The sequence below is a fragment of the Rattus norvegicus genome, chromosome X (genome assembly GCF_021556685.1).
Source record: "Rattus norvegicus strain SHRSP/BbbUtx chromosome X, alternate assembly SHRSP_T2T, whole genome shotgun sequence".
In the NCBI taxonomy this organism is placed as follows: Eukaryota; Metazoa; Chordata; class Mammalia; order Rodentia; family Muridae; genus Rattus; species Rattus norvegicus.
This window is the reverse complement of record NC_141554.1, coordinates 48,130,838-48,149,529: the sequence shown is the minus strand read 5'-3', so window position 1 is coordinate 48,149,529 and position 18,692 is coordinate 48,130,838. Positions and strand designations below refer to the sequence as shown.

The window sequence follows — 18,692 nt, the reverse complement described above, 5'->3', positions numbered from 1 at the left end:
ATATTAGCCCTCTATCAGATGTAGGATTGGTAAATATCTTTTCCACATCTGTTGGTTGCTGTTTTTGTAGTAATGACAGTGTCCTTTGCCTTATGTTAGTTTTTTGCAGTTTTATATTGATTCTTAAAATTAGAGCGTAAGCCATTGGAGTTCTATTCAGGAAAATTTCCAGTGTATCTGGTTTGATGTGGAGGTCCTTGATCCACTTGGACTTAAGCTTTGTACAGGATGATAAGAATGGATTGATTTGCATTATTCTACCTATTTAGACCTCTCCACTTCAAAGAAGGATGTGAGGTTTCCCTTGGCCACCACTAGTCCAACAATATCACACTTATTAAAGTGCCATTTCCCATAAGTCAAGCTTTTTCAACCACCACAATAAAGGTCATAGACTTAAGAATGTTTCCTATAAACTGGGCTTTCATCCCTCCAAAAAAAAATGTTCCCCAATTCCAGCTGTCACTCTCTGCATTCTCTCCCTCCATTTCCCCATTTCTCCCACCCCTGTCCTCAAGTACTCCCAATATACCTGCAGTTCCCAAGTATGTTGATACAATTCCACACCCCACTCCTCAAGTATGAACCCCTCTTTACCTAAAAGTTCTGGACTTGTGGGTTTTAGCTTTATTGTCATTTACTTAACAACTATTACATGCTTATATGTGGATGAATACTTTTCCTAAATGCATACCTCATGATTGACTGGATACTGACAAATGTAAGAACTTATAGAGTGGATTAGAACTTACAAAACTTGTGAGCTGTTAAGTGCCTAGGACTCCCCAAATGCCTTGGTTTTCAACATTGACGTGGGGGGGGGAGGGCTTGCTGCAGCAGATCGCACTGCAAACCTTCCATTCTAGTGCTAGTCATCTGAAGAACCCCTACCTGTATTGACAGAGCTGTGGATCCTACCCAAAACATGTCTAGAAAAATGATGGCTCTGGATTAAACTGTATGCCACTTTTCATTAGATAAGGGAATATCTGAATTCTAGAAATATCCCACTGCTAACACACAACTTTACAAAGAACAGTGAAGTGTTTTGTGATAGAAATTCAATTTATAATTTTTAGTTTAAATTTTAATATGTTAACCACAATGAGAGACTAAAAAGTATAAGACAATCAAAATTTTTATTTTATTCTTGTTTTGCAAGTTAAAGCTGAGATTTTTTCCATTACCAACTTAATTCCAATTTCAGTGTACTAGTAGGTTGGGACATTTTACAAAGACAGACAGAAGTCATCCTCATGCAGTTTCAAATCTGGAAAACAAGAATGCATGCATTGCAAAAAGATTAAACTTGAACATAATGCAACTTATAATAAGAGTATTAACATTTTGAAATGCCAAGAATCCTAAAGTCACCCAAATAGAATAAACATAGAAAGCTTTATGCTCTCCTCCCACCAGCTCCCAGTTGAGGGTACAATAGCTGGATCAGTGACTACTCTGTCTGACCTGATGTTAGATATGAATTGCCAGTGCACTAGACAGTGCCCAGATCAGAGATGTCGAAGCATCTGCTGGAAGATCCAGGCCTCGACCCTGTCTATCTCATCTCTCAGAGCTTCTGCATATTTTTCAGGGTATGCTCTGGGATGAGTCTTAGTAATGCTAGCAAAAAACTGCAAGACTTTCAATTTGGTGGTTTCTGCAAAGGCCCTTGGGCCCCACAGGAACACATGGCTAGGAGGATCACTGTTAGGCACCTGTCTGTATTCCAGGTACCCTTCCTGGACAAACTCCTCAGAGATGAGCTTCCTGGGGTCTCTATGTATGTAAGGATCCATCCCACCACACAACCCTATATTATTCAGCATTTCCCAGATAATGTCCTCACTGACATAGTTTCCCTTCATAAAAATGACACCCAGTACAACTATGAGGACACCTGTCTTGGGCATACCCTGGACATCAGTCAGCATCCCATCATAGGTGATGCCCAGGGCAGTGACAAGGACATAGGAATGGACAGAAGGGTCCACTTCTACTATGTCAAGGCCAAAGACCAGCTTCATGCACTCAGAGGCCTCACTAAAGATCAGAGGATAATATTCATCATACTCTCTACCAATGGTTTCCAGCATTTCTGCTTTGGTAGTGAATGCCTTCGTTTGATATTTGAAAAGCAGAAAGTCCACCAAATCATACACCTTTACGTTCTGTGCATTGTGCAACAAATAGAGTGGGTCTTCCAGCGCCTCTAATTGTCTGATGGAAGCCTCCTCAGATGGGCCTACAGGAATGGAGGCCAGTGCCACAGAGGGAGAGCAGGCTCTCTCAGGACTCTGGAGAGGACTTGGTATTCCACTACCATACTCGGCCTTTGAGGTGGAGGTGGCTTCTTCCTCCTCTGCTGCAGCCATGGTAGCCTGGGCATTGTCCAACTCCTGTTCGGCCTGAGCATTGTCTTGGAGGTTGCTGTATTGGATGTTATGGGCATCATCCATTGTGGTTTTCCTTGGTACAGACAGGCTGGATACTGTCCTAATCAGAACAAGGAGGACACAGACCTGGTGGGAAAGGGGAGAGAGTTTATGGATTCTATTTGCAGTCACAGTCGAACAACCTGCGAAAAGTCATGTTATTCAAAACCTCTGAATAGTGCTCTAGGCTACAAGGACTCATAGCAGTCTGAGAACCTTGAAATACAGAAACAGAAAATGAACAACCTATTTGGGGTGCAGTCAGAGGGAAGATAAGCTCAGGGATACCACCAGAATATTTGATGCCAGAGAATGTCGGGTGTTCATGTTCTCAACTGTTTGAACCATTGTTATATACTTGCAGTATCTACATCCCCATAAATTCTGAGGATAGATACTTGTGCCCCGGTTACAGGATCTGAGGACACTATCCCAGAGGAAGATTTTCATATCTTTGAGTTTCAAATCATTAAGACATGCTGACCACATTCCACAGATTCAAACTGCTAGTTTGTGACTGAATTTTCATTAACAGTACTGATAATGTCTACTGTGGGGGTGCGGGGTAACAATACCCCAGTAAGTGGTGTCTTCTATGATCTTTCTGGTTACTCATGTTTCCCTTGCAAGTGCTAGACCCTGCCAATCAGATAGTCTACTGAAAAATCTTAACTGACCAGTATTTTGAAACATAATATAATGCGTGAATGGCACTTCACATCTGGCTGCACAGATTCAGACTAACTTACAAGAGATTGGACAATTCAATGGTGTTCATGTGTCCTAAGGTGTGAGACCTGCCCTATGCTCACCTTGATAAGTGACAAGGTCTGGACTGCTTCACCTTATGATCTGAGGCTAAGTTATTTAAACCAAGGTCCTATTTCTGTGATACAGAGGGAAGAGAAGAAGAGGTAACAGAAATCGTCTATGGTCCCTGAGCTTCTTCACAGCTTACAGGAGGGCAGGTAGAGGACAAACCCCATGTTGTTTAAATGGCAGGAAATCTTCAGTCCTTACCTTCAGTCCTTGCCCTCTTGAGATATTCACTCTGATATCTCCAGTCAAACTCCCCCTTCCCAGGATCTCAGTTCCTTGAGACCTGTGACCAGAAAAAAAGATAGAGTGCGTATCAAGACATCCCCTTCCAGCAGTGTGTATGTCAGGTGTGTGAGAAGTGTTTGGGGGGCCTGTGACAGGTTTCCTTCACTTCTATATTGGAGGATGTTACATGGACTTGCACGATTCTTGGACACCTGTCTTTAAGAATGGCTATGCACCCGGGTCAAGTTGTATTCCTTCTTGATATCTGAGAAGATGACAAATCCTTTTACATCTGAGTGGGTTATCTTGGATTGGTCATATGACCTGAGTGAATCTGGGCTGATAATGGGGTTTCAAAACCCACTTGAGGTTGATTTACTGACTTCTTCCTGGCACCTTCACTTTTGTGCAATTAACACAAGACCTCATCTTTCCAAAGACATCCACATTCCTGCCAAATGGACAAGTAAGCATGACACCTAATGCCCCTGATTATTGGCCACAGAACATACTGAGATATTATAGTTTGTATATTCTGTGCCGTGGACTCATAGTCCCCAGACATACATGTCTGACATACAGCTAATCCTGTGACTCCTCTCTCTGTTCCCCATCCTGACATCACTCCTCAGCCAACCTGACTTCAAAGTCTTCATCTCGCAAATAAATCACAAACAAATCATGAAGCATAAAGGACAGGCAGTCACAGTACTCACATACCGAAGGCTTTCCTGGAAAAATTTAGGGAGTTTGGCAGGTATTAGGAAAGTCTGTGTTATGGAGGGTATTGCTCTTTTTCTCTCCTTTAGGTCTCACCATGGTAACTCAAACTTACCTAGACTGCTTACAAATGCTGGACACCTCTTCTGATAATTTTCTGATACTCCAACTGCTGCTCTGATATCCTTCAGTGGATAGGCTCACCTTCCTTAGAAAAGAGAGAGAATGATAATGGAGTGTATATGCATAACTGTGGTTTGTGTCTCACACTGCCTATGAGAGCAGCTATGAGAGCAATGGCAATGCTGGATATTATATGGAGTATTTGAAGTGTGCTGTCCATAGAGAACCCTGGATTTTACCTTGATTAACTCTCTTTCCTAGGACCTCTTTACCACGGACCTCAGAATAAGGTTCTGACCTTCTATCTACTGAGGTCAAAGAAGGCCACTCATTTGACTACCCTAGTCACGTGTACTATAATCCCTATTGTTCTGATCCTGCTGGATTATCTAATAGGACATCTCTTCAGTTTACACACAGGGTCTTCACATATCACTTCATGGAGACTGGGCTCTGTCTATTACAATTGCTCCAAAAATGATGTTACTCAGAGTCCCATTGGAGGACAGAGCCTTACTGCTAGGAATGAATTCCACCATGTTAGATACAGAATTGATATGGGGAAGCACTAATTTGGGGTTCCTCAGACTAACTGAAAACTTTCATCTTGAATACAAGGATCTGCAGGAGTACACAGAGAGCATCATGAAAGTTTAAAATATTTTCTTGAAATTTGTATAGTTTCATAAATTACAATTTAATCATATTCAACATCTCTCCTATTGTATTGTAGGGCCTTGTCAGCTCTGTCACTGGGGAGCTGGAAAAAGGGGAGTTTGACTGTGCTTATCCCATGCTCCTGCTGCCAGGGCTGGTGCTAGGCCAGACAGAAGCACCTAGGCTCTGTTCTGGTGGTGGAAAACCACAGTCAGAGATGTAAGAAAGCCAGAGTTGGTAAAGGGGGTTCCTCATCTTTCATCGAGCTCAGGGCCGTGGGGTTCTCATGCTCTTAGATTTCCAAGCTATGCTGGGAATTACAGAAGAGCTGAGAATGGAGTCTGGGATCCTGGCGACTGGGAACAGCATCTAGCCAAGGGCTGGGGTAAAGTGGAGGTCCAGATTGTTCCAGTGGGTATGTTAGTCTTTAGATGGACAGCGGTTGGCATGGTGGCAATTGTGGCAGGGAGCACAGAGAGGCCTTCTAAGGGAGATTAAGCTGGGTCTCTGTAGAAGGCCTCCATGGCTTCCCACAGCAGTTCTTGGTAAACAGAGACAATCTGTGGTTCCAAACTGTTTATTGTCATGACACAAAATGGATGCTTAAAACTATACCCTGCTTCTCAGGGTGTACCTGATATTAAATACTATTTGCAGGTGGGATTTCCAAAATGGGAAGCTTATTGGCTAAAACCTTCAGGCCTCCAGGTAGCTCATTAACATGCAGAATTCTTTTTTAACCTACATGACTATACATCATTTCTCTTCTGTGTGAGAAGCATGGCCTGTGTTCCAAGTAAGGGGTTTGTTAGCAAGCTGAGAGTCAACTAAGCCTCAGGTGTGTGCCCGCTGAGCCTACATGTCCTGACCTGTTGCACGTTACCAGACTTCCTGACATGCTTTTATGTTGTACACACTCTACCAAACCCTCCATGTCCCTATAAATACTGGACTCTCATAGTTTTTAGCACATTTAGTGAAATTTGTAATACCTTTATACACTTGGGCATGTGGACATCGACTGAAGTATGATCAACTGACAAGAATCTGCAAACGTAAGGAAAACAAAATCTCCCCAGTAGGTATCAATTACCTATAGCTCCTCAGCTAGGGGTGGGACTTACATACCCCACTATGCTGGGATGTTTGTCTAACTGGGAACATACTCCTCTTGATTGTACTTGCTTAGTTGACTTGAGACTAATTAGGTAGAGCTGGTTTAATCTGGGGCGACTAAATCTGAAGCAGGATTTCAGATGTTAAACCAGAGCTCTCACCCTCACATTGTACTGGCCTCATCTGATGACTCCAGAAATCTTTTTTATTTTATCCACAAGGGTGTTGTCAATGAGTCAGTCAGGGAGCTGAGAGTCACCTAAGACTCAGGTGTGTGACACTGTGTCTCTGGGTCCTGATCTGCTCTATCTTACCAAATTTACCAGCATGATTTATGTCCTACACTCTTCCAAATCCTCCAAGTCCCATCACTACTAGACCTAAAAAAGTTTACTTAAACAGAACACATATATTCCTGGCGCATACACAAATGAACTTGAAAATGGCTCCTGTTGCCTTGGAAATGGAGTTGTGAAGCACCATTCCTGGCTATGAATCGAACCTGCAAAACCAGCAAGTACTGGTAACCATTGAAGTGTCTCTCTAACTAAAGATTCCCAGATTTCAATAGGTGAAAAAAAACAGAAAAGGCTAATTTCTACATGGTGTCATCCCATACGTTGCAGGTGTGTACAATAAGTATATAGCTGAATTAATCTACAATTCACCCTTACTTCTCACCCAGACTGTAAGAAAGAGGACTATGTCTTTACCTGGCCTTTGAGGAATTATGATTTCCTGCTCACCTATTTGATTCAAACTACAGGACTCTTTAGTAAGGGACACAAACAACAGTGCACCTGCGTTATCTTTGACCCTCCTATACAGAAAGGATGCAGTATAGGCCACCATGAATTCCATTAAAGCTAAAAGTACGGCAGCCTTTAAGCTCCAGAAAGAAAATGTTCTGTGTACTGCAAGTCCTTGGAAGTAGGTGAAATAGTGGGGCAGGAATACGGGACCACAAATAAGGGTTCTTGTTTGTTTCAGGTTAGTCAAAGGCATGCAACTGTATTAAATGGAGGCTGTCTATATGGTACAGGGCATGTGTAGGTCACCAGCAACTTACACTTGAGTCAGAAAGGGACCAAGTCCTCCTTCCTCCAGGGAACTCTAAAAATGGCATCGACACTGTAACCAACTGCTGACAGCTGGTCGGAGGCAAGAAAGTACTATTTTGAGTCTACTAGACAGCAGAGCTTGACCTGCATTTTCTGGGCCCCCCAATTATGAAAGAGTCTTTGCACTCTACTATACACTTACTCTGACTGAAAGCATGTGTCAGCCCTCCAGGATCCTAAAATTGTGATATAACACCTCCCTGAGCACCTGGATGAGGATGTGGCAGTATGTGGAGGGCCTCTTCCCCTTCAGTGAGAACTATGGCATTCTGTAACTTCCAGAAATGGCAGAAAATTATTTGGAGGACTCCAAGTCATTTCTTGCAAGAGAAAGTGCTCACTCATACCAACCAACCCGGATTTACTGCAAGAATCTGAAAAGCCTCCAGTGGTCCTTTCTATCTTATGTGAGGGTTCTACAAATAACAGAAAAACACACTCCTCTCAGAAATCTTTTTAAAAATTTAGACATTGAATCCCAGAGTAGGAATGGAAGGGGTCATTCCTCCAGATGGACCCACTGAATAGCAATTTGGGTACTCTCTTGATGAGTGTTCTTTAATCTTCTTAATACTGACACTTAATACATTCCCTAATGTGGTAGTGACACCCAACTTTAAAATTATTTTGGTTGTTACTCCATAAGTGCACTTTTACAACTGTTGTGAATCCTAATGTAAATATCTGATATGAAGGGTGTTTGATATATAATCCCAAAAGGGTTGTGTCCCACAAGTTGAGAACCATGTTTCTAGCCTGCCGGGGACCTAAACAATCCACCGACAGGGAAGTTACTGCAACATGAATGTGAACTTACCCCTGAGGCTCATGTAACCTTAAACATTGCTCCTCTACATTGTTGAAAGTGAGCAGAGGCTGAATTCTGCATCTGGGGCCATGTTTAGTGCCCAGTAACAATGGCATGTGACACTTTCTCTGGACTGGAGCTTTTATGGTCCACTCTCAGGTCTAACTTCCTCCCTGAATGTGAGCTAAGCTTATTTCTGAGAACTTCTTAACTATGCCTGTATTCGTGGACCACAAAGTTGGACCCAGGAAGCATCTCCTGCTAAAAGCTTGTTACATTCCATGCAATGCTAACTGAAGGGTGAAATTGGCATTATTATTGGTCCTTATGTCCTGATGGAGACTTTTTGCCTGCCCTAGGCTCTCACCCACATTCAGAAAGCAGGGTGTAGCTGTATTGCTACAAGGAATCTCACAAGTTGTTTCAGAGTCTGGGAACTGTTTGTATGCAGATGCGGAAGCTTGGATAACATCCCTACTTGTTTCAAGATCCTGAAAATGATACAAGTTAACCAGGTGGTTTGGGCTTACCCATCTAGAAACAATCTTCCAAAAGCCACTCTCATCTAGCATCTTTATTTAAAATGATTGTGATGTCTGATTTCTGAATTGGTAACTATTGCCATAGTCCCAAGAGAAGGAAGGGAATAAGATTATTTCAATTAATTTTCCCTTGTTTAAAGTAGCTCACATTTTCTATCCAATAAATTGTGGGGTCACTCATCGCCAAGCAGGGTTTTCACACTACAATCCTGGGAACATGTTTCACCCAGTATACTATTCCACCTCCTTCTCTAACAGAACAACTTAAAATATTGTCTTTCCTTTGTCCTCAGGTATCATGGAACAAAGGGTTCACTCCTACAGGTGAGCTCTACTTGAAGCTAGGCTGACATTAGGGATGGAATTGCATTATTTCTGGAAACATCAGAGTGGAAGGTGTGCTTTCCTCCACCCTAAGCTGTCATCTCTGGTACAAAATTGTTCTAGAAACCTGAGAAAAATCCCCCAGTGGCACAGTATGGAAGGTAGGGGGTGTCTGTCTTTCAAACTCAAGACCATGTGTGGAAGCTGTGTTTGTTGGGGTGGGGTAATCAATGTATCATGAGTAGATTTGGAGTCAGAGGGATTTCTTACCTCAACTGGAAAGGCACAGCGAGGCCACCAACAATCCAGCTGTCTCACAATATGGTGCTGCATCCACAAAGTCACCAGATGTTTAGGACTGGACAATCACTCTATCTCAAAAGTCAGCACAGAAATTTTCATAAAATTAAAGAACCTCAGAATACATCCCCAAATTCCCGGTGTCACCACAATTAGATGGGTGTAGATATCTGTCTCATTAGCTAAAGTCAGCACTGAAGCACTCTTTAAACTCAACAAAATCTCACAAAATGGAATTCAGGTTTCAGAGTTCACTGATAACAGAACTGAAGGTCCAGCTCTTTCCAATAAGTAGTGCCTGTTTGCTTCAAGACCCCAAATGAATACAAATCTAACTTAATTCTCTGGTCCTATGGATCCTGGATCCAGCTTCAGAAACCCACTAACGTTTACTCCCCATGTAAACTTCACAAGGAAAATGTCACCTGATCCTGCATCTGTGAGTACCTCTGAAATAGCACCAAAGAGTCTCAGAGGAATCTCATTCCCACGAGCATGCCCCTGTTTGGTGCAGGTTACATCATTAAAACATTAGCATTTGTGGTTCCCTTAAAAAAAAACAAAAAAACAATGTTTCCACAATCCGTTCAAAGCTACTCGTTTCACTCATCTCGAGATTCCACCTGAATTCCTCCGGGAATGTTAGAAAAAGGAAAAGACAGTCTCCAGAAACCCGAAGTAAGGAGTTCATTCCCACAAGCTTATTCAACTGGGGGTTAGGGAGGCCAAAGAGATGCAGCTGTATTATTTGGGGAAGCTTCTCTCCTGAAAGGTACGGAGTGAGCCTGAAATTCTTACACCAACTGGCAGAGAGAAGCGACCTCCCTTCCAGGCATCTCACAAAATGGCGCCGAGTCCACAAAGTCTCCGGATATGAAAGCCTGGGGAGGCGCTCTATACCACAAGTCAGCACCGAGGTTCTTTTAAACTAAGGAAACTCAAAAATGTTCTCGCAGCCCCCTATGTCGATAGATATAGATGACTGTGGAGTGTCTCATACACTACCAGGTCAGCACCGAGGCATCTTTGAAACTCAATGGACCTCAGCAAAAGGCCCTCAGCCTGCGGACTCCTCGGATATGGAAACCAGAACAAGAGTCTTTCGAGAATTGGGCTCCGTTTGCTTCAGGACCCCAAAACGACAAACATCTACCTCATTTGTCGGGGCCTGTGGTCCTTGGATCCAGCTTAAATAACCTACACATCCACTTTGCATCAGAATAAAAATGTCACACCGTCACGCATTTCTGGGAACACTGGAAATGGTGCCCAAGGACAGTCCTGGACAAGTAGATTAGGCACTCATTCCCTCGCAGCTGTCCCAATTTGGTGAGGTTGTATTCTTAACACCATATGATCTGGGTGACTTTGGTCCAACCACTGTTTTCACAGTCTAGTCTTAGCTACCTGTTTGAAATGGCCAACTATTCCATCGCTTTTCCTCAGGGAAAGTTTCCAGTGACTTTAGACCATCTCTAGAATCCAGGAGTAAGGAGCTAGTTCACACAACGTTACCTGACTGCGAACTAAGCAGACTAAAAGGGTGAAGCACTATTATTTAGGAACTGTCTGTCCATGAAGGTTTCAGAGTGAGCCTGAAATTCTTACCTCAACTGTAACAGCGAGGCGACCACCCTTCTAGGCGTCTGACAAAATGGCGCTGAGTGCACAAGATCACCACCTATGAAAGACTGGGGAGGCGCTCTGACTCACAAATCAGCGCAGAAGTTCCTTTAAACTTAGGAAACTCAAAAATGTTCTCGCGGCCCCCTATATCGCTAGATATAGATGACTGTGGAGTGTCTCATATACTACCAGGTCAGCACCGAGCATCATTTAAACTCAATGGACCTCGGCAAATGGCCCTCAGCCTGCGGACTCCTCGGATATGGAAACCAGAACAAGAGTCTTTCGAGAATTGGGCTCCGTTTGCTTCAGGACCCCAAAAAGACAAACATCTACCTCACTTGTCTGGGCCTGTGGTCCTTGGATCCAGCTCAAATAACCTACACATCCACTTTGCATCAGAATAAAAATGTCACACCGTCACGCATTTCTGGGAACACTGGAAATGGTGCCCAAGGACAGTCCTGGACAAGTGGGTTAGGCGCTCATTCCCTCGCAGCTGTCCTAATTTGGTGAGGTTATATTCTTAACACCATATGATCTGGGTGACTTTGGTCCAACCACTGTTTTCACAGTCTAGTCTTAGCTACCTGTTTGAAATGGCCAACTATTCCATCGCTTTTCCTCAGGGAAAGTTTCCAGTGACTTTAGACCATCTCTAGAATCCAGGAGTAAGGAGCTAGTTCACACAAAGTTACCTGACTGGGAGCTAAGCAGACTAAAGGGGTGAAGCACTATTATTTAGGATCTTTCTGTCCATGAAGGTTTTAGAGTGAGCCTGAAATTCTTACCCCAACTGTAACTGCGAGGCGACCACCCTTCTAGGCGTCTGACAAAATGGCGCTGAGTGCACAAGATCACCACCTATGAAAGCCTGGGGAGGCGCTCTGTCTCACAAATCAGCCCAGAGGTTCCTTTAAACTTAGGAAACTCAAAAATGTGCCCGCAGTCCCCGAGTTACGAAATATATGACTGCAGAGGGACTCACATGGCTGAGTCCTCACTGAGGCATCCCTTAATCACGGGAAAGGTCAAAAAACAGTCCTCAGGCTCTTCTCTTCACCAACAAGGAGACTGGGGCACAAGCTGTTCCCCGTTATGGGGCTCACGTTGAATTCCAGATCCCAAAATGATACAAAAGTAGTTTGTCTGAGCCTGTGGTTCTTGGATCCACCTTAAACAACCTACTCTTCCACTTTACATCCTCAAGCATTTCTGGGAACATCAGAAATGGTGCCCAAGGACAGAGTCCGGGATAAAGTAGAGTAGGGGTTTATTTCCACGCTGCTGCCCCCGTTGGGTGAGATTATATTCTTAACAGCATATGATCTGGGTGACTTTGGTCCAACCAATGTTTTCACAGTCTAGTCTTAGCTACCTGTTTGAAATGGCCAACTATTCCATCGCTTTTGCTCAGGGAAAGTTTCCAGTGACTTTAGACCATCTCTAGAATCCAGGAGTAAGGAGCTAGTTCACACAAAGTTACCTGACTGGGAGCTAAGCAGACTAAAGGGGTGAAGCACTATTATTTAGGATCTTTCTGTCCATGAAGGTTTCAGAGTGAGCCTGAAATTCTTACCTCAATTGTAACTGGGAGGCGACCACCCTTCTAGGCGTCTGACAAAATGGCGCTGAGTGCACCAGATCACCACCTATGAAAGCCTGGGGAGGCGCTCTGTCTCACAAATCAGCCCAGAGGTTCCTTTAACCTTAGGAAACTCAAAAATGTTCGCGCAGTCCCCGTGTTACGAAATATATGACTGCAGAGGGACTCACATGGCCCAGTCCTCACTGGGGTATCCCTTAATCTCGGGAAAGGTCAAAAAACAGTCCTCAGGCTCTTCTCTTCACCAACAAGGAGACTGGGGCCCAAACTGTTTCCGGTAATGGGGCTCACCTTTAATTCCAGATCCCAAAATGATACAAAAGTAGTTTGTCTGAGCCTGTGGTTCTTGGATCCACCTTAAACAACCTACTCTTCCACTTTACATCCTCAAGCATTTCTGGGAACATCAGAAATGGTGCCCAAGGACAGAGTCCGGGATAAAGTAGACTAGGGGTTTATTCCCACGCTGTTGACCCCGTTGGGTGAGATTATATTATTAACACCATATGATCTGGGTGACTTTGGTCCGACCATTGTTTTCACAGTCTAGTCTTAGCTACCTGTTTGAAATGGCCAACTATTCCATCGCTTTTCCTCAGGGAAAGTTTCCAGTGACTTTAGACCATCTCTAGAATCCAGGAGTAAGGAGCTAGTTCACACAAAGTTACCTGACTGCGAACTAAGCAGACTAAAAGGGTGAAGCACTATTATTTAGGAACAGTCTGTCCATGAAGGTTTCAGAGCAAGCCTGAAATTCTTACCTCAACTGTAACAGCGAGGCGACCACCCTTCTAGGCGTCTGACAAAATGGCGCTGAGTGCACAAGATCACCACCTATGAAAGCCTAGGGAGGCGCTCTGACTCACAAATCAGCGCAGAAGTTCCTTTAAACTTAGGAAACTCAAAAATGTGCCCGCAGTCCCCGTGTTACGAAATATATGACTGCAGAGGGACTCACATGGCCGAGTCCTCACTGGGGCATCCCTTAATCTCGGGAAAGGTCAAAAAACAGTCCTCAGGCTCTTCTCTTCACCAACAAGGAGACTGGGGCCCAAGCTGTTTCCGGTAATGGGGCTCAAGTTTAATTCCAGATCCCAAAATGATACAAAAGTAGTTTGTCTGAGCCTGTGGTTCTTGGATCCACCTTAAACAACCTACTCTTCCACTTTACATCCTCAAGCATTTCTGGGAACATCAGAAATGGTGCCCAAGGACAGAGTCCGGGATAAAGTAGAGTAGGGGTTTATTTCCACGCTGCTGCCCCCGTTGGGTGAGATTATATTCTTAACAGCATATGATCTGGGTGACTTTGGTCCAACCAATGTTTTCACAGTCTAGTCTTAGCTACCTGTTTGAAATGGCCAACTATTCCATCGCTTTTGCTCAGGGAAAGTTTCCAGTGACTTTAGACCATCTCTAGAATCCAGGAGTAAGGAGCTAGTTCACACAAAGTTACCTGACTGGGAGCTAAGCAGACTAAAGGGGTGAAGCACTATTATTTAGGATCTTTCTGTCCATGAAGGTTTCAGAGTGAGCCTGAAATTCTTACCTCAATTGTAACTGGGAGGCGACCACCCTTCTAGGCGTCTGACAAAATGGCGCTGAGTGCACCAGATCACCACCTATGAAAGCCTGGGGAGGCGCTCTGTCTCACAAATCAGCCCAGAGGTTCCTTTAACCTTAGGAAACTCAAAAATGTTCGCGCAGTCCCCGTGTTACGAAATATATGACTGCAGAGGGACTCACATGGCCCAGTCCTCACTGGGGTATCCCTTAATCTCGGGAAAGGTCAAAAAACAGTCCTCAGGCTCTTCTCTTCACCAACAAGGAGACTGGGGCCCAAACTGTTTCCGGTAATGGGGCTCACCTTTAATTCCAGATCCCAAAATGATACAAAAGTAGTTTGTCTGAGCCTGTGGTTCTTGGATCCACCTTAAACAACCTACTCTTCCACTTTACATCCTCAAGCATTTCTGGGAACATCAGAAATGGTGCCCAAGGACAGAGTCCGGGATAAAGTAGACTAGGGGTTTATTCCCACGCTGTTGACCCCGTTGGGTGAGATTATATTATTAACACCATATGATCTGGGTGACTTTGGTCCGACCATTGTTTTCACAGTCTAGTCTTAGCTACCTGTTTGAAATGGCCAACTATTCCATCGCTTTTCCTCAGGGAAAGTTTCCAGTGACTTTAGACCATCTCTAGAATCCAGGAGTAAGGAGCTAGTTCACACAAAGTTACCTGACTGCGAACTAAGCAGACTAAAAGGGTGAAGCACTATTATTTAGGAACAGTCTGTCCATGAAGGTTTCAGAGCAAGCCTGAAATTCTTACCTCAACTGTAACAGCGAGGCGACCACCCTTCTAGGCGTCTGACAAAATGGCGCTGAGTGCACAAGATCACCACCTATGAAAGCCTGGGGAGGCGCTCTGACTCACAAATCAGCGCAGAAGTTCCTTTAAACTTAGGAAACTCAAAAATGTGCCCGCAGTCCCCGTGTTACGAAATATATGACTGCAGAGGGACTCACATGGCCGAGTCCTCACTGGGGCATCCCTTAATCTCGGGAAAGGTCAAAAACAGTCCTCAGGCTCTTCTCTTCACCAACAAGGAGACTGGGGCCCAAGCTGTTTCCGGTAATGGGGCTCAAGTTTAATTCCAGATCCCAAAATGATACAAAAGTAGTTTGTCTGAGCCTGTGGTTCTTGGATCCACCTTAAACAACCTACCCTTCCACTTTACATTCTCAAGCATTTCTGGGAACATCAGAAATGGTGCCCAAGGACAGAGTCCGGGATAAAGTAGACTAGGGGTTCATTCCCACGCTGCTGCCCCCGTTTGGTGAGGTTATATTATTAACAGCATATGATCTGGGTGGCTTTGGTCCAACCACTGTTTTCACCGTCTAGTCTTAGCTACCTGTATGAAATGGCCAAGTATTCCATCGCTTTTCCTCAGGGAAAGTTTCCAGTGACTTTAGTCCATCTCTAGAATCCAGGAGTAAGGAGCTAGTTCACACAAAGTTACCTGACTGCGAACTAAGCAGACTAAAAGGGTGAAGCACTATTATTTAGGAACTGTCTGTCCATGAAGGTTTGAGAGCGAGCCTGAAATTCTTACCTCAACTGTAACAGCGAGGCGACCACCCTTCTAGGCGTCTGACAAAATGGCGCTGAGTGCACAAGATCACCACCTATGAAAGCCTGGGGAGGCGCTCTATCTCACAAATCAGCGCAGAGGTTCCTTTAAACTTAGGAAACTCAAAAATGTTCTCGCGGCCCCCTATGTCGCTAGATATAGATGACTGTGGATTGTCTCATATACTACCAGGTCAGCACCGAGCATCATTTAAACTCAATGGACCTCGGCAAATGGCCCTCAGCCTGCGGACTCCTCGGATATGGAAACCAGAACAAGAGTCTTTCGAGAATGGGGCTCTGTTTGCTTCAGGACCAGAAAACGACAAACATCTACCTCATTTGTCAGGGCCTGTGGTCCTTGGATCCAGCTTAAATAACCTACACATCCACTTTGCATCTGAATAAAAATGTCACACCGTCACGCATTTCTGGGAACACTGGAAATGGTGCCCAAGGACAGTCCTGGACAACTGGGTTAGGCGCTCATTCCCTCGCAGCTGTCCCAATTTGGTGAGGTTATATTCTTAACACCATATGATCTGGGTGACTTTGGTCCAACCACTGTTTTCACAGTCTAGTCTTAGCTACCTGTTTGAAATGGCCAACTATTCCATCGCTTTTCCTCAGAGAAAGTTTCCAGTGACTTTAGACCATCTCTAGAATCCAGGAGTAAGGAGCTAGTTCACACAAAGTTACCTGACTGGGAGCTAAGCAGACTAAAGGGGTGAAGCACTATTATTTAGGATCTTTCTGTCCATGAAGGTTTCAGAGTGAGCCTGAAATTCTTACCCCAACTGTAACTGCGAGGCGACGACCCTTCTAGGCGTCTGACAAAATGGCGCTGAGTGCACAAGATCACCACCTATGAAAGCCTGGGGAGGTGCTCTGTCTCACAAATCAGCGCAGAGGTTCCTTTAAACTTAGGAAACTCAAAAATGTGCCCGCGGTCCCCGTGTTACGAAATATATGACTGCAGAGGGACTCACATGGCTGAGTCCTCACTGAGGCATCCCTTAATCTCGGGAAAGGTCTAAAAACAGACCTCAGGCTCTTCTCTTCACCAACAAGGAGACTGGGGCCCAAGCTGTTTCCGGTAATGGGGCTCACGTTTAATTCCAGATCCCAAAATGATACAAAAGTAGTTTGTCTGAGCCTGTGGTTCTTGGATCCACCTTAAACAACCTACTCTTCCACTTTACATCCTCAGGCATTTCTGGGAACATCAGAAATGGTGCCCAAGGACAGAGTCCGGGATAAAGTAGACTAGGGGTTTATTCCCACGCTGCTGCCCCCGTTTGGTGAGGTTATATTATTAACACCATATGATCTGGGTGGCTTTGGTCCAACCACTGTTTTCACAGTCTAGTCTTAGCTACCTGTTTGAAATGGCCAACTATTCCATCGCTTTTCCTCAGGGAAAGTTTCCAGTGACTTTAGACCATCCCTAGAATCGAGGAGTAAGGAGCTAGTTCACACAAAGTTACCTGACTGCGAACTAAGCAGACTAAAAGGGTGAAGCACTATTATTTAGGAACTGTCTGTCCATGAAGGTTTCAGAGCGAGCCTGAAATTCTTACCTCAACTGTAACAGCGAGGCGACCACCCTTCTAGGCCTCTGACAAAATGGCGCTGAGTGCACAAGATCACCACCTATGAAAGCCTGGGGAGGCGCTCTATCTCACAAATCAGCCCAGATGTTCCCTTAGATCTCGCGAAACTCAAAAATGTTTCCTCAGTACCCATGTTACCAAATATATGACTGTGGAGGGACTCAAATGGCCAAGTCCTCACTGAGGCATCCCTTAATCTCAGGAAACATAAAAAAAAAGTTCCTCAGGCTCCCCTGTTCACCAACAAGGAGATTGGTCCCCAAGCTGTTTTGAGTAATGGGGCTCCCGTTTGATTTGGGATCTCAGACGGTACAAAAGTAGATCAATCTTTTTGTGCCTGTGAGTGGCTTCTGGGTCTGCCTTTAAATACCCACCTTTCTACTCTATGTGAGATGGAAAATGTCACATGATCCTGCATTAATGGAATCCTCTAAAGTGGTGCCTGATTAATAACCTATTATATGTGTCAGTCTGATCCAACCAGTGTTTCCACAAGCCACTCTTAGCTGGTCATTTGACACAGACAGCTATTCCACAACTACTCCTCAGGAAATGTTTGACAATGGCTTCCTTAGGCAGTCTTCAGAATTAGAAGTAAGGAGGTTTTTCCCACAATGTTACCTGACTGGAAGCTAGTCAGTCCAATGCGATGAAGTTTTATTATTCAGAGGAAACACCTATCTTAAAAAGTTTCAGAGTGAACACAAAATTCTTGCCTCAACTGGCAAAGCTAGACATTGTCCCTTCCAGGATGCTCACAAAATTGCAATCACTTCACAAATTCATGACATATGAAAGCCTGGCAAGGTTTTCTATCTCACAAGTCAGCACAGAGGTTTCTTTAAACTCAGGAACCTCATAAAACATCCCCAATGCCACCATGTCATAGGCATAAATGGCTGGGGAGGGACTCATATGCTCATGTTATCACTGAAGAATCTTTCAAACTCAAAGAAATTCACTAAATAGACCTCAGTCTCCCTTGTCATCCTATATGGAAAATGGGGCCCAGTCTCATTCTACTGAGTGGTTCCATTTGCCTCAGGACAACAAAAGGATACAAAGGTAGCTTAATTGTCTGAGCCTGTGGATTCTGGATTCCCTACCAAGTGCCCACTTCCTCACCTTCCATACAAGCTAAAATTGTCACAGGATCCTGCATTTCTGGGAACCTCTGACAAACCTAAGGACAAAGTCCTCTGAGAGGGAGCAGTGGTAGCTCCTTGCCACAATACCTGTCCCTTTTGGGGGCAGGTCATATTACTCAAACTATAATATGTAGTGTGTTTTCACAGAGACAGAGCTTCCAACTTCCACTCTTAGGGTTTTTTTCACTCTGTGAGCTAATCAGGAGCCTACCCTCATGGAATGTTTAAAAATGGAAGCTAAGTATAGTATAGTTTCTAGAAATGAGAGGCATCAGCTCATTCCTATAACTGAACAGCATAGTCCTCCACAGAGCCAAGAGATGAATCTGCATTCTTCAGGTACTAGTTATCATGGAAAGAGGATTATC

General features: G+C 44.2%; 1 protein-coding gene across 2 annotated transcripts; it reads right to left on the bottom strand.

Annotated features, from left to right (window-relative positions):
- Nucleotides 1-1,124: 1,124 nt before the first annotated feature.
- Nucleotides 1,125-11,639, bottom strand: Magea10-ps5 (MAGE family member A10, pseudogene 5). Of its 2 annotated transcripts, none has more exons than XM_087601210.1 (5): nucleotides 11,608-11,639; nucleotides 9,161-9,261; nucleotides 4,315-4,407; nucleotides 3,456-3,537; nucleotides 1,125-2,522 (listed from the first exon to the last, which is right to left on the bottom strand). In XM_087601210.1, exon 5 carries the CDS (start codon nucleotides 2,457-2,459, stop codon nucleotides 1,512-1,514), a length of 948 nt encoding a protein of 315 aa, XP_087457336.1. In that variant the 5' UTR covers nucleotides 2,460-2,522; nucleotides 3,456-3,537; nucleotides 4,315-4,407; nucleotides 9,161-9,261; nucleotides 11,608-11,639; the 3' UTR covers nucleotides 1,125-1,511. The 2 variants fall into 2 exon arrangements, with proteins under 2 accessions (XP_087457336.1, XP_087457335.1); XM_087601209.1 differs by lacking the exon at nucleotides 11,608-11,639 and adding an exon at nucleotides 10,799-10,856.
- Between the last annotated feature and the right edge of the window lie 7,053 nt (nucleotides 11,640-18,692).